We start from the raw sequence: 13,027 nt of genomic DNA on the forward strand, positions 1-13,027 counted from the left end.
CTAGCTTACCAGTCAGTTTCATACTCTCCTCTTCAACAATACGGTCCCTCTCATCTGTAAATACGGAAGAAAAGTACTCATTCAAGACCTCTCCTATCTCTTCCGACTCAATACACAGTCTCCCACCACTGTCCTTGATCGGACCTACCCTCATTCTCGTCATTCTCATGTTTCTTACATATGCATAAAAGGCCTTGGGGTTATCCTTGATCCTACCCCCAAAGATTTTTCATGCCCTTTCTTAGCTCTCCTAATCCCTTTCTTCAGCTCCCTCCAGGCTATCCTGTATCCCTCTAGCGTTCTGTCTGAACCTTGTTTCCTCAACCTTATGTAAGCCTCCTTCTTCCACTTTACTAGACATTCAACCTCCCTCGTCAACCAAGGTTCCCTCACACGACCATCTCTTTCCTGCCTGACAGGTACATACATATGAAGGACACGTCATATCTGTTCCTTGAAATGATCCCACATTTCAACGACATCCTTCCCTGACAGCCTATGCTCCCAACTTATGCTCCTCAGATCCTGTCTTGCAGCATCATATTTACCCTTCCCCCAATTGTAAAACGTACCCTGTTGCACGCACCTATCTCTCTCCATAACCAAGGTGAAAGTCACAGAATTGTGGTCACCATCACCAAAATGCTCACCCACTAACAAGCCCATCACTTGTCCTGGTTCCAATATGGCCTCCCCTCTGGTTGGACAATCTACATACTGAGTTAGAAAAACTTCCTGGACACACTGCACAAGCACCACCCCGTCCAATCTACTTGATCTAAAGAGCTTCCAATCAATATTTGGGAAGTTGAAATCGCCCATGACTACTACCCTGTGGCTTCTGCACCTTTCCAAAATCTGTTTCCAATCTGTTTCTCCACATCTCTGCTGCTATTGGGGGGCCTATAGTAAACACCCAACAAGGTGACTGCTCCTTTCCTATTTCTGACTTCAGCCCATACTACCTCCAAAGGCAGATCCCCCTCGAACTGCCTTTCTGCAGCCGTTATACCATTTCTAATTAGCAACACCACACCTCCTCCTTTTTTACCACCCTCCCTGATCTTACTGAAACATCTGTAATCAGGAACCTCCAACAACCATTCTTGTCCCTCTTCTATCCACGTTTCCATGATGGCCACAACATCGTAGTCCCAAGAACCAATCCATGCCTTAAGTTCACCCACCTTATTTCTGATACTCTTTGCGTTGAAGTATCACACTTGAGCCCATCTCTGTGTCTGCAAGTATTCCCTGTCAGTGCTACCTTCTCCACAGCCTCCCTACATTCTTGGACATCCTGAAAAACAGCTAACCTACTTGCTGGGCCCTGCCAAATTAGTTTAACCCCCCCCCAAAGAGTGCTAGCAAACCTACCTCCCAGGATATTGGTGCCCTTCTGGTTCAGGTGCAACCCATCCTGATTGTACAGGTCCCACCTTCCCCAGAATGCAGTCCAATTGTCCAAATACCTGAAGCCCTCCCTCCTACACCATCCTTGCAACCACGTGTTCAACTGCACTCTCTCCCTATTCCTTGCCTCACTGTCACATGGCATCGGCAACAACCCAGAGATGACGACTCTGTCCATCCTAGCTTTTAGCTTCCAGCCTAACTCCCTGAGCTCCTGAATGACCTCCCCTCCCCTCTTCCTACCTATGTCATTGGTGCTAAAGTGCACCCCTTAAGGATTCTGAAGACACGGTCCGAGACGTCTCGGACCCTGCCACCCGGGAGGCAGCAAACGAACCGAGAGTCTCGCACATGTCCACAGAACCGCCTGTCTGTCCCTCTAACTATAGAGTCTCCTATAACTAGCACTGTCCTCTTCTCCCCCTTTCCCTTCTGAACCTCAGAGCCGGACCTCGTGCCAGAGACCCGGTCACTGCAGCTTACCCCTGCTAGGCTGTCCCTCCCAACAGTATCCAAAGTGGTACACTTATTGTTGAGGGGAACGACCACAGGGAATCCCTGCACTGCCTGCTTCCTCCCCTTCCCACCTCTAAGGTTTACCCAGCTACCTCTGTTCTCTGGCGTAACTATGTCCCTGTAGCTTCTATCTATCACCCTCTCAGCCTCTCGAATAATTCTCAGTTCATCCAACTCCAACTCCAGCTCCAGTTCCCTAACGCGGTCTGTGAGGAGCTGGAGCTGGCTGCACTTATGCAGATGAAGTCGGCAGGAGCATCGGTGGTCACCCTTACCTCAAACATCCTGCAGGAGGAACAGTCCACTGCCTGCGCTGCCATAACTCTACACTTAGTCTACAAAACAAGAACACGAAGTAGCTTACCTGTTCAGCCGACTGAGTCCTTTTTTTTAAGTTAGAGGTCTCTTGTTCAGTGCTAGGAAAGATACTGAGGAACCCAAATAAAAAGTAAAAAGGTCACATGGCTAAGAGAGGAAGTGGTTTGAAAAGGTAAATACTTTTACATTAAGAAGATGATTTTGTGGTTCATTTGGATTTTCTATTTAAAATGATAGGAAGTTTAATCTGACTGTTCGTTCAGAATTGTTTTAAGTAATTTGCTGGTACTTTCCCATTGGCAATTGGCTCACCTAGCCTTTGATTTGTACATTCCATACTCATGCTGTTCTGAATTACTGCTGTTCTCTAAATAAGGCAACACTGTCATTGGCATCTTTTAAATGTAGAAACATTAAGAAAGACTCAAAAGCATGACATAGAATTTAAAGTTCACGGGCTGGGAATCTTTACCACTTGTGGAAGGCCTTTAACATATGATACAAACAAAATAGAAATTGCCAGAGCAACTCGACAAATCTGTCAGCACTTGTGGAGAGAAAACAGAATTTCCATTTCAAGTCCAGTGACCTTTTGCCAGAGCTTGAAGCAGCCTGGAAAAGGTGTAGTTAAGCTGATGATAGGGGTGGTGGCATTGGGTGGGGGGGTGGGGGGGGGGGGGAAGGGGAAGGGCAGCATGGGTAAATGCATAAGTAAAAGCAGAATCCAGAGAAAAGAAGAAGGGGTAGGGAGGCAAGTGGATTATTGTTAGTAACCAGCGAGGAAGCTCAACAGGTGATAATGGCAGCTGTGTTGAAAATAGGTTGGAAACCAAACCATTTTATTACAGGATCGGGGCTGTTGAGGTGGATAGCAAACATAGAGCAAAGTGTTCATGCTCTGAAATTGTCAAACTCAAAGTTGAATCCTGAAGGCTGCAAGGTGCTCAGATAGAAGGTGAAGCATTATTTGTCCAGTTTGTACTAAGCTTCACCAGAACACCGCACAAGCTTGAGACAAAAATGTGGGCCAGGGAACACAGCGGTGTATTGAAATTGAGGCGATAGGAAGCTCAGGGTCATTTTTGTGGACAGGATGTAAGTGTTCCGCAAAGTGGTCACCTAGTCTGCACTTTGTTTCCCCAATGAAGATACCGCATTGTGAGCAGCAAATACAGCAGACTAGATTGAGCAAAGTGTGGATAAAGCATTGCTTCAGCTGGAAGGTGTGTTTGGACCCTTGGATAGTGCAGTAGGAAGAAGCAAACGGACCTTCTGCAATTGCACTGGAAGGTGCTGAAAGGGCGTGGGAGGTGTTGGGAGTGGTGAGAGAGTGGACCAAAGTGTCCAAAAGGAATGGTCCCTGTGGAATGCTGACAAGGAAGCGGAGGAGAATGTGTGTCTGGTGGTGACATCCCACTGGAGGTGGCAGAAATGTCAGCTTATGATCCTTTTGATGCAGAGACTGGTAAGGGTGGAAAGTGAGGATGGGGTGTGGGGGGTGGAGGGGGGAAATTCTATTGTTTTATGGGATGGAAGGAAAGGGGTAAGGGCAGAAGTGCAGGAAATGGGTTGGACATGGATAAAGGGGAAAAAAGGTGGACATTTTGAGGTCACACTGGATTAGAACAGATGCAACAGATGGAGAAGCTGGGAAAATAGAATCAGGTTCTTACAGGAAGCAGGGTCTGAGGATATATTGTCAAGATAACTGGGAGTTGGTGGGTTTGGAATGGCTTTGGTGGCCAGCTTATCCCTAGAAATGGAAGCAGGTGAAACAGATGATCTTTCTGACTCCTCCTTGTACAGTACATTGTAAATGCAGTAGGTAGATCAAGCTGTAGGAAATGGTTACATCAATACTGTTTTTATTCCATTGCTTGCAAATCACCTGCACGTTCACAGTGACTTGCACTCTAAGGTGGGAATGGGACCCTTTGAGGCTTGTGTGAGTTCTGCATTTCAACATTGCAAGGATGCAGGAAAGAGGATATTTATTTCTTGTATGCCATCCAGGAATATGCAGATCTCGCCAGGTGTAGCAGTAGTCAGATCTTGAATAGAGTTAATAGAATTAACATTTATTCAGGAAGGCACATGTGATACAAAAGAGAAATGTGGTACCTTCAGCAAAACAGATTTGAGTGTACTTCTTGGTCTGTAAAGATAGTTAGACTGGAAGAACACAGCCATCCAGGCAGCATCAGTCCTGCAGCTTTAGTGCGACCAACCTGAGGTTCACAGGTATGAGTTGGTGCATTCTGAAAACATTTTTTTGCAGGCTGGGCCATGCTCTATTTGGTTGACCTCCCAGATCAGTCCCATTGAATATCTTGAATACTTTTTAATGGTCAGGAGGATTTTCAGGAGGTATTCCATGCAGTGCAGGGGCAAATTGGGTGGGTGCTCAAGTCTGGGGACTGTGGTTTATTACACTGTGTTGCTGGGGGGACTCAAGATGGTGAAAGAAGGAGATGGAAACTCAGAACATATAAAAGGACAAGATGCTTTAGGAGGGGGTATTCTCACAAGTCTCAATCTCCCTATTCTCAATATGAGGAGAATGAATATCCAACACGAGCTCGGCAATTTACAAAGGCATGGCCTCAGGGGTAAAGGGAGAACTTTAACCATTAAATAAAGGGGTTGAATGGAAATGGGGAGGGTGGATGGGGCTTCAAAAAGAAGTCATTGGGGATGCAGGGGCAGTCACACAAAAGGGATCATCAAAGATTGGGTGAATCATTGTTAGTCGCAGGCGTAGCCTACAACTCATCAGGAGGACACAACATTGCCATCTTCGCACCACACTCAACTGTGCAACAAGGAGACAAAGTGGCACCATATAGAGTGGATAGAGTAAATTACTGATTTTCTCTTCAAGGAAGAGTACAATTATTTGCATAATGAGGCCCAGCTAGGGGTAAATAATTAATTATGCATGCAATGATTCTGTAGTGCAGCCCACCTGCCATCAAGTTGCATTCAATTAGTTACACGTTTTGCGATCTTTTATGTTAGAAATAATGACCTCAATGACTTTACATACCTGACAGAGGAAGTTGTTTCAGAGATGCCACATTCTCACACCAAACTGTAAGAATGCAATAACGTCTGATACTTTAGGAAGGCATGCTATTATGGAGGAGAGATGGCTGCACTGTAGCCCAATGTTACATTGGCTCTGCAGTATACATCTATATAAGGTTACATAGCTCAGAGCTCCACTTCAAGGCATGATATTGATCTTCTTGTGAAGTTGAAGCCTCCATACCACACTTTTGTGAATCCATAAGTTCCTTCGTTTAGCTGGATGTAAAGAATCAGGAGTACTATTACTAAAATTCTGTATTATTTATGACACTCTCCACAGATTATCTGCTTGCTCATCTGAGATGGAACTGGCACTTGGGGAATTCTTTGAGGCCTTGGTGAACATGAGATGATAAGAATTACAATGCCATCACCAGGCCTGGCAAGAACAGAAGCATTCAGTAGCTGATACCCAGGGTCGAGAGGGGGAATCCACAGGTGAAGAGCCTCCAAGGTAGTGGACAAGGAAAATAACAAGATCTTGAATTTAATTGCCATGCTGTCATTATCTAAACTGTTAGAGAACTGGTACAGCTATAGACCAAGAGTGCCCCAAGCCATTATCAATGTGTCATCTGCTCAGAAGAAACTGGTGGCAATCCCAGTCTGAAGCTGGTCAAGAACACTTCTACCCTGAATTTTTATATCAGCAGCTCATTTCAAGGAACAACTGTGGCATCTTCCAACCCTTAGCCCACAAATGCAGCAATTTTCTGCAACGTAACACCAGTTCTCCCGCGTCCAGGCAAGTCATGCAGCTTGAACAGTGATTCGCTACCATCACTTGCTTCCTCCAGTTGCTAGCCTGTACCCACATTGCTTTGAGGGCATCTAATCACCAACCTGCAGAGGTCATTAACCAAAAAGGCTTCCACACCATCAACATCCAGCTCATCTGAGACTACTGATGCCAGATTCTGAAGGACTGCACAGTTATTTTGGGAGCTGCAATGTGTACGTATGTTGGAGAGCTCTCTCAATCCTGCATTCTTCCAAGTTTCTCTGACCAAATAGGTTGGCTTCTAGAAGACAAAGGTGAATTCCTCCAAACATGGCTGATGACACCTATGCAAAACCCTCAGACTGATGCAGAACAGAGGTAGAACACCACCCATACTTCTACCTGGACCAGAGTAGAACAAATCATAGGTCTCCTAAGCTGAGGTTTCAGTACCCAAACTGCTCTGGTAGAGTCTTGCAGTACAGTCCAAAAAAAGGTGCACACATCATTGTAGCATACTGCCCTTTTCACAGCTGGAATTGACTTTGTTGGCTGTTGTGTGCAGGGTGGGTGGCAATATTCTGGACAATCTTGAAATTAGGAAGGGCAATCCTCGAGAGACATCCCAGCGATCAAGATAGAGCAATACATTGTTGATTAGATTAGATTACTTACAGTGTGGAAACAGGCCCTTCAGCCCAACAAGTCCACACCGCCCCGCCGAAGCGTAACCCACCCATTCCCCTACATTTACCCCTTTACCTAACACTACGGACAATTTAGCATGGCCAACTCACCTGACCTACACATTTTTGGACTGTGGGAGGAAACCGGAGCACCCGGAGGAAACCCACGCAGACACAGGGAGAATGTGCAAACTCCACATAGTCAGTCACCTGAGACAGGAATCGAACCCGGGTCTCTGGCGCTGTGAGGCAGCAGTGCTAACCACTGTGCCACCGTGCCACCCCAAGAGTGCGTGTGAGAAGCCAAATTATTTCTTTAGAATACCTAATGTGGAAACAGACTCTCCAAAGAGTAGCCCACCCAGACCCATTCCTCTACATTTACCCCTGACTAATGCACCTAACATACATATCCCTGAACATAATGGACAATTTAGCATGGCCAATTCACCTGACCGGCACATGTTTGGATTGTGGGAGGAAACCAGAGCACCCAGAGGAAACCCAAGCAGACGCAGGGAGAATGTGCAAACTCCACACAGATAGTCATCCAAGGCTGGAATCAAACTCAGGTCCCTGGCGCTGTGTGCAATAGGTGGATGAAGGTGGGGGTAAAGGTGATAGGTCAGAGGTGAAGGTGGAGCAGATGGGTGGGAAGGAAGATTGACGGGTTCATGAGGGCAGTGCTGAGCTGGAAGGTTGGAACTGGGGTAAGGTGGGGGGAGGGGAAATGAAACTGGTGAAATCTACATTGATGCCATGAGGTTGGAGGGTCCTGAGGCAGAGATGTGGTGTTCTTCCTCCAGGTCTCAGGTGGCACGGTAGTGGCGATGGAGGAGGCCTAGGACTTGCATGTCCTCAGCGGAGTGGGAGGGGGAGTTGAAGTGTTTGGTCACAGGGTGGTGGGTTTGTTTATTGCAGGAGTCCCAGAGATGTTCTCTGAAGTGCTTCTCCTCCCACTCCACAGAGGACATGCAGCTCCTCGGCCTCCTCCATTCACCACTCCTTTACCACCTGACAGCTTGAGGAAGAACGCCTCATCTTCTGCCTCAGGACCCTCCAACCCCATGGCATCAATGCGGATTTCACCAGTATTTCCCCTCCCCACACCTTATCTCAATTCCAACCCAGCACTGCCCTTCTCTACAACATATTACCTTTACTCCCATCTCCATCCACCTATTGCGCTCTCAGCTGCCTTCCTCCCAACCCACCCCCCCTCCCATTTATCGCTCCACTCCCAAGGCTCCCAGCTTCATTCCTGATGAAGGGATTTTGCCCGAAACGTCAATTTCCCTGCTCCTCGGCTGCTGCCTGACTTGCCATGCTTTTCCAGCGTCACACTCTCAACTCGAACCTTCAGCATCTGCAGTCCTCACTTTTGCCTTCTGTTCTTTGTGCTGTGTAACTAGTTTGTTTTTACCCTGTGTAACTAGCCCCAATGTACACGTGAACCTGATTACTTCTACGCTCCTTGAGATATTCTGTTAATGAAAAATATGTTTTCTTCTTTGTCTATGTGGTTTCTTCAGCTGATTCCACCTTAAAGGGTCTGCACTTTACAAGTTCCCTTTACCATTTGAGAGTGAGGCAAGGTCATGTCGCGTGCAATGGTGCTGAGGTTAAGTGGCTTTTAAAGCTTCAACCAGTGTCATCACTCATGATGGACAACAGATTGGCCGGGATAGAGATGCACCTCCTTTACAGCCTTCCATTCACAGTTCACCTTCCTTCGACAGTTTGCATTTTGTTTAGATTGTTATCTTTCCCTGAGATACTTGACCATCCAGTGGGACAGCATTCAACATGACAGAGGCAGCACCTTGTGCACTCTCTCTCAGCAGGCACTAAGCTAGGAGTGCTGAAAGGATGAATTTACTGTAGCTGCAGATTCCACCCTCTCTCAGGGTAGATGTAAATGACAAGGATTTGTGCAGGGCAGGTCCTACCACAATCCCACATGTTAATGTGGAGGACACTGAGGCTGCAAGCAACGGGCAAATTCTTCTTCTGTAGAAGGATCCCTGATACCTGGATGCTATCCGCAGTCCAACAGTCAGTTGCTTGTGAGAGATGAGCAACACTCAATCTGCCTCTGCAATTCCTTTTATCCGTGATGTTGAAAAGGCTGCACATACATCAAATGTGTACAACTTCACCAGACCTGACAATTATAAAGAGACCAGATCAGACATTTTCAGGCATATAAGGGAATATAAAAATGTAGGAGTATTTACAGTGGAGTGTCACGCATGCCCCCTATGTTCTCTCAGTAGGTTTCTTCCTGCCTTTCCCTTATCTTGATGTGCAGTCCTGGTATTGGCACTAAGTTGGGGTAAAGGAGCCAACTCTGTATTTAGCCCTGTTGAGCTCGGGATGTGGAAGGCACAGGCGCATTGATTATCACTTGCCCAAACATAGGCTCACCTTTGGCAGCTTGGACTTTTGCAGGCCTTTGGGCAGGGATCAGGGCCTTTGATGCAGAATGCTGGTACAGTGATGGAGTACAGGTCTATGCACATATCTGACAGACAGTGTGAGCTGGCCCTCTGACTCCATGGCAGTCATGTGCATGTCAGAGCCAGCACAGAAAGACAATGGTGGTGGACTCCTCCATTCTGCAATCCAGTTTACTGGCTACCCCTGACCTGCCTCCTGTCCTGAAGCTTCTTTGTGCATTTTGACAAAGTCACCCATGACCAAGGCCATGCCATCACAGTCTGCAAGGGATTGAACAGGAGCCAAGTCTCCAGCAGTCCTTCAAATGCCAGCAAGCCATGGCATTTCTTCTTTGACCAGCTGCAGAAATGTGACAGTGACATGCTCACCCAGGTTATGTTCCCAAATGTAAGAGAAATTATTGAGGTTAAAATCTCAGCTGGAGGGGGTACTGAGGTAAGTCTTGCCAGTGTATCCTGAGGGATGAGTGATTTCCTCCTTATAGATGGAGATTGAATTGAGTGTGGGGAGGGTGCTGGGCTCTTCTTCATTGTAGTTCATTGGGTCTCTCCAGTACCTGCAGAGGAGAGGAAATTAATTGTGAGAAAGAGGTAAAGTTTGTTCAGAATGAGAATGAGCTCAGACTGACATCAATGCCCAAGCAGCATTGCCTAGCACAACAAAGCCAATGGAGGGCTCTCTGATTCCACAGTGAGCAGTCACCTTTTTGTCTAGCCAACTGTAGCAATTTCTCAGAAGGAATCAGATGGAATAGGTCAGGAGAGGTGGAGTAGGGTCCCCAGAAAGTGCAAAGGTCGGTAGTTTGGGAGGATGAGTGGGTGAATACCTTTGCATGCAATAGTAAGAATTGCAGTCTGTTTGCCTTGGTGAGAAGTGTTGCACTTGCAGCGTTAAGAATTAGTAATGCTGGGCTTGTGGGTGAGTTAGCAAAGAGAAAATGGTGGTGCCTACTTTTGCAGTGTACAGGTCATTAACCTTATTCCTGTACCATCCAGTATTGCATTTAACCCTGGACACCGCACAAACCCACACAGAAATCTCTGCCCAGGCTGGCTGAGTCTGGTGGTGTTGACTCCTTTGGCAGTCTGGAAGAAACAGCACTTCTCTTCTCTAGATTACCTGGTACTCCAGCACCTCCAGGTCCCTATCTGAAAAGCAAATGCCACTTTACCTTTCTAGGCTGTGCTCTATTATATATCCCATTATAATATTACCAATGTTCAAAGATAGATAAACTAAGTAATTTTGGATTATTTAATTGAACCTTTCATTCAATTATCCCTCAAAAGTAAATTTTGTGGAACATTGTGAAAGCAAACTGTAATGCCAGTCTTGTAATTTTTGTCTGGATGAGGTTTTTTTTTGAGACAGTATGAACTGCTGGATGATAGGTTTGAGCTCAATCTGCAAAGGGCTGCCTGATCTCACATAATATCTACAAATGCCCCAGTTTCAAAATAAGCCACACAGAATTTTATTTGTGTCAGATGATAAGCAATTTATTCTGGAATTACTCTACAGCAACAAACACAAGTGCAAATTTGACTGAAAACATGTACAAGCTAACACTAGCCAATCCCAAAATTTCATTCTGTTTTAACAGACTCCAGAATGACAGGACTCGAAACACCTTCTCTAAAGCACATTAAAATTCCACAGCATATACCGGGACGCAGTATCTTATTTTTGCCCCTTTTGTCCCCTCATCACTTGTAAAAAGTTGAAGTAAAATATTTTTTTCAAAACTTTGTTGGAGTATTGTGGCAGGAAATTAAAATCATTAAACCTCAGACCTTCATTTAATACCTGACTTTCACAAAGTTCCCACTAATTCCTGTTACACAGTATCCTGTATTGTTCAATAGAAGCTGTATTTTCAAAATGAAAAAATATGCATTTTTTCAACATATTCAGATAATCTTAAAATACATCATTGTTTTCTACAGCAAAAGATTAATTTACTTTCCAATGCATTTTACAGGCTCGTGAAAAAGATGGTCTAATTTGTTTAATATTTGTTAAAGACACTGTCCAGTTTGAGTACAATAATAAATATCTGCATGGACCCTTGGCAGCAGACTGCAGCATTTACAAGACATACTTTCAATTACAGTTTTATTAGCTCTGACATACCATCTATCCGGCTCTGTGAAACAAGGTACTACCTCTCAACACCATCTGAGATTGCATTCTAAGCTTTCATCAATCCTTCTTCAGTTAAAACTGACTTCTTAAGATGTTAATTTGAACTAAAAATTAAGAATAAAATCTATGGAGATGACTTATAAATTCAGGACTGTATGATTACAGTCATTCTGAATTGAAGTCAATAAATCCGAACAAAAAATACTCCAACTATATATATTATATATGTGATATAATATACATATTTTAAAAGCACCTTCTTTCATATGCCCCACTACTTAAATAGGCTTGCCAAATGAAGTAAACAAAAAACAGCGTACACCAAATGCTATTGTGACCCCTTCAGTACATCAAAACTCTACAAAGCGATTGTTTGAAATCTTTTTAACCTAGCAATACATCAACAAACTTGCATCTGGCACTAAAACAAGGTCATAGCTTTGGGTTGTTATAGTAAGCTCGTCATGCTAATTTTTATCAGAGATAAATCTAACAAGTATAACTGCTAACAGCTACCTTATTCTAAACAGTAACACCAAAAGGTGCAGAAACACAGATACTGTGAATAAAAGCATAACTTCAAGTATATAAGGGATAACACAACTCGCCACATAGGATATTATACTGTATCAAACAGCTGATCAAACAGAATATGAAAAGTAGGCATATATAGAAATCTAGCAATGAACTGACACATCCTAATCAGATACATATCCTCAGCATAGGAAATGCATCCTATTTAAAGTAGCTGCATGATAGTTTTGAGCAACTTCATTCCCATTTTTGTTACTTGTTTGTAAAAATGCCAAACACCATGACCTTGCGAACAGGCACAATAACCTGGTGTTCATGTCATGCTTTGACATTAATACTCCTGCTGCTTACCATACGAGACTGCTTTTCTTTCCTGAACTTAAAGTCCAGGGATTCTTTACATATCTTACTAGTTTCTCGACTTCAGCTCTTATTCCCAGGTAAAACACGTATGCAATAATTTATTTGTCTTGCAATAAATATTATCAATAGACATCTTCCCTTATCTATTGGAGAAAACTTGCTTAATATTGAATGAGTAACTAGGAATAAAGCATGTCAACTGCTTTCAGAATTCTGATCCATTTCAACTCTGCCTTTAGCCATTAAACATTGTAAATGCATTTCTCATCAGTCCATGCAAGTTGAGCTGAAAAATAACATTGCTATGTGTGATGTACAGCAGTTGTACCCATTTAAAGCCAGAAACCTGGCATAATGGAAACAAGATTTTGTTTTTATTCACTACAGTCTTAGGACATGATCAATATTTAATTCAAAGGAATAAACACAATCCCACTTTGAGCTTGTGAAGGCTCAAAGCACATGCTACAAACAATTTAAATTGTGGACAGCAAAATCACAATCCTTGCTTGGCTAATGCAGCAGTAACATCATCAGCAAGTGTGGCCAGTTGCGGTGATTCCATTAGATTGATGCTGCCAGAAGAGGAGACATTGCTCAGCCTATGAGGGGTTGTGGCACCAGATCGTCCTGGCGACTGAGTGATGATATCCGCTCCATGGTCCACACGTGCCTTGGCATTCTCACGAAAGCTAAGCTTATGACTTTCAATCTGTTAAGAAAATAAAGAGCACATGCAGATCACTGGTCGAAACAATAGGAGCCAGAAGGAAAGTTATAA

The 13,027-nt window shown here is 44.4% G+C and overlaps 1 protein-coding gene across 22 annotated transcripts in view; it reads right to left on the minus strand.

The window, feature by feature from the left end:
* Positions 1 to 10,676: 10,676 nt before the first annotated feature.
* map2 (microtubule-associated protein 2) overlaps positions 10,677 to 13,027 on the minus strand; it is a 258,873-nt gene continuing 256,522 nt past the window's right edge. For all 22 annotated transcript variants that reach the window (XM_072578789.1, XM_072578787.1, XM_072578800.1 and 19 more), the window contains one exon: positions 10,677 to 12,958. In XM_072578789.1, coding sequence (XP_072434890.1) covers positions 12,743 to 12,958 — 216 coding nt within the window. In that variant the 3' untranslated portion in view covers positions 10,677 to 12,742. The remainder of the gene's footprint in view (positions 12,959 to 13,027) is intronic.

Source organism: Chiloscyllium punctatum, chromosome 10 (assembly GCF_047496795.1).
Source record: "Chiloscyllium punctatum isolate Juve2018m chromosome 10, sChiPun1.3, whole genome shotgun sequence".
Classification (NCBI taxonomy): Eukaryota; Metazoa; Chordata; class Chondrichthyes; order Orectolobiformes; family Hemiscylliidae; genus Chiloscyllium; species Chiloscyllium punctatum.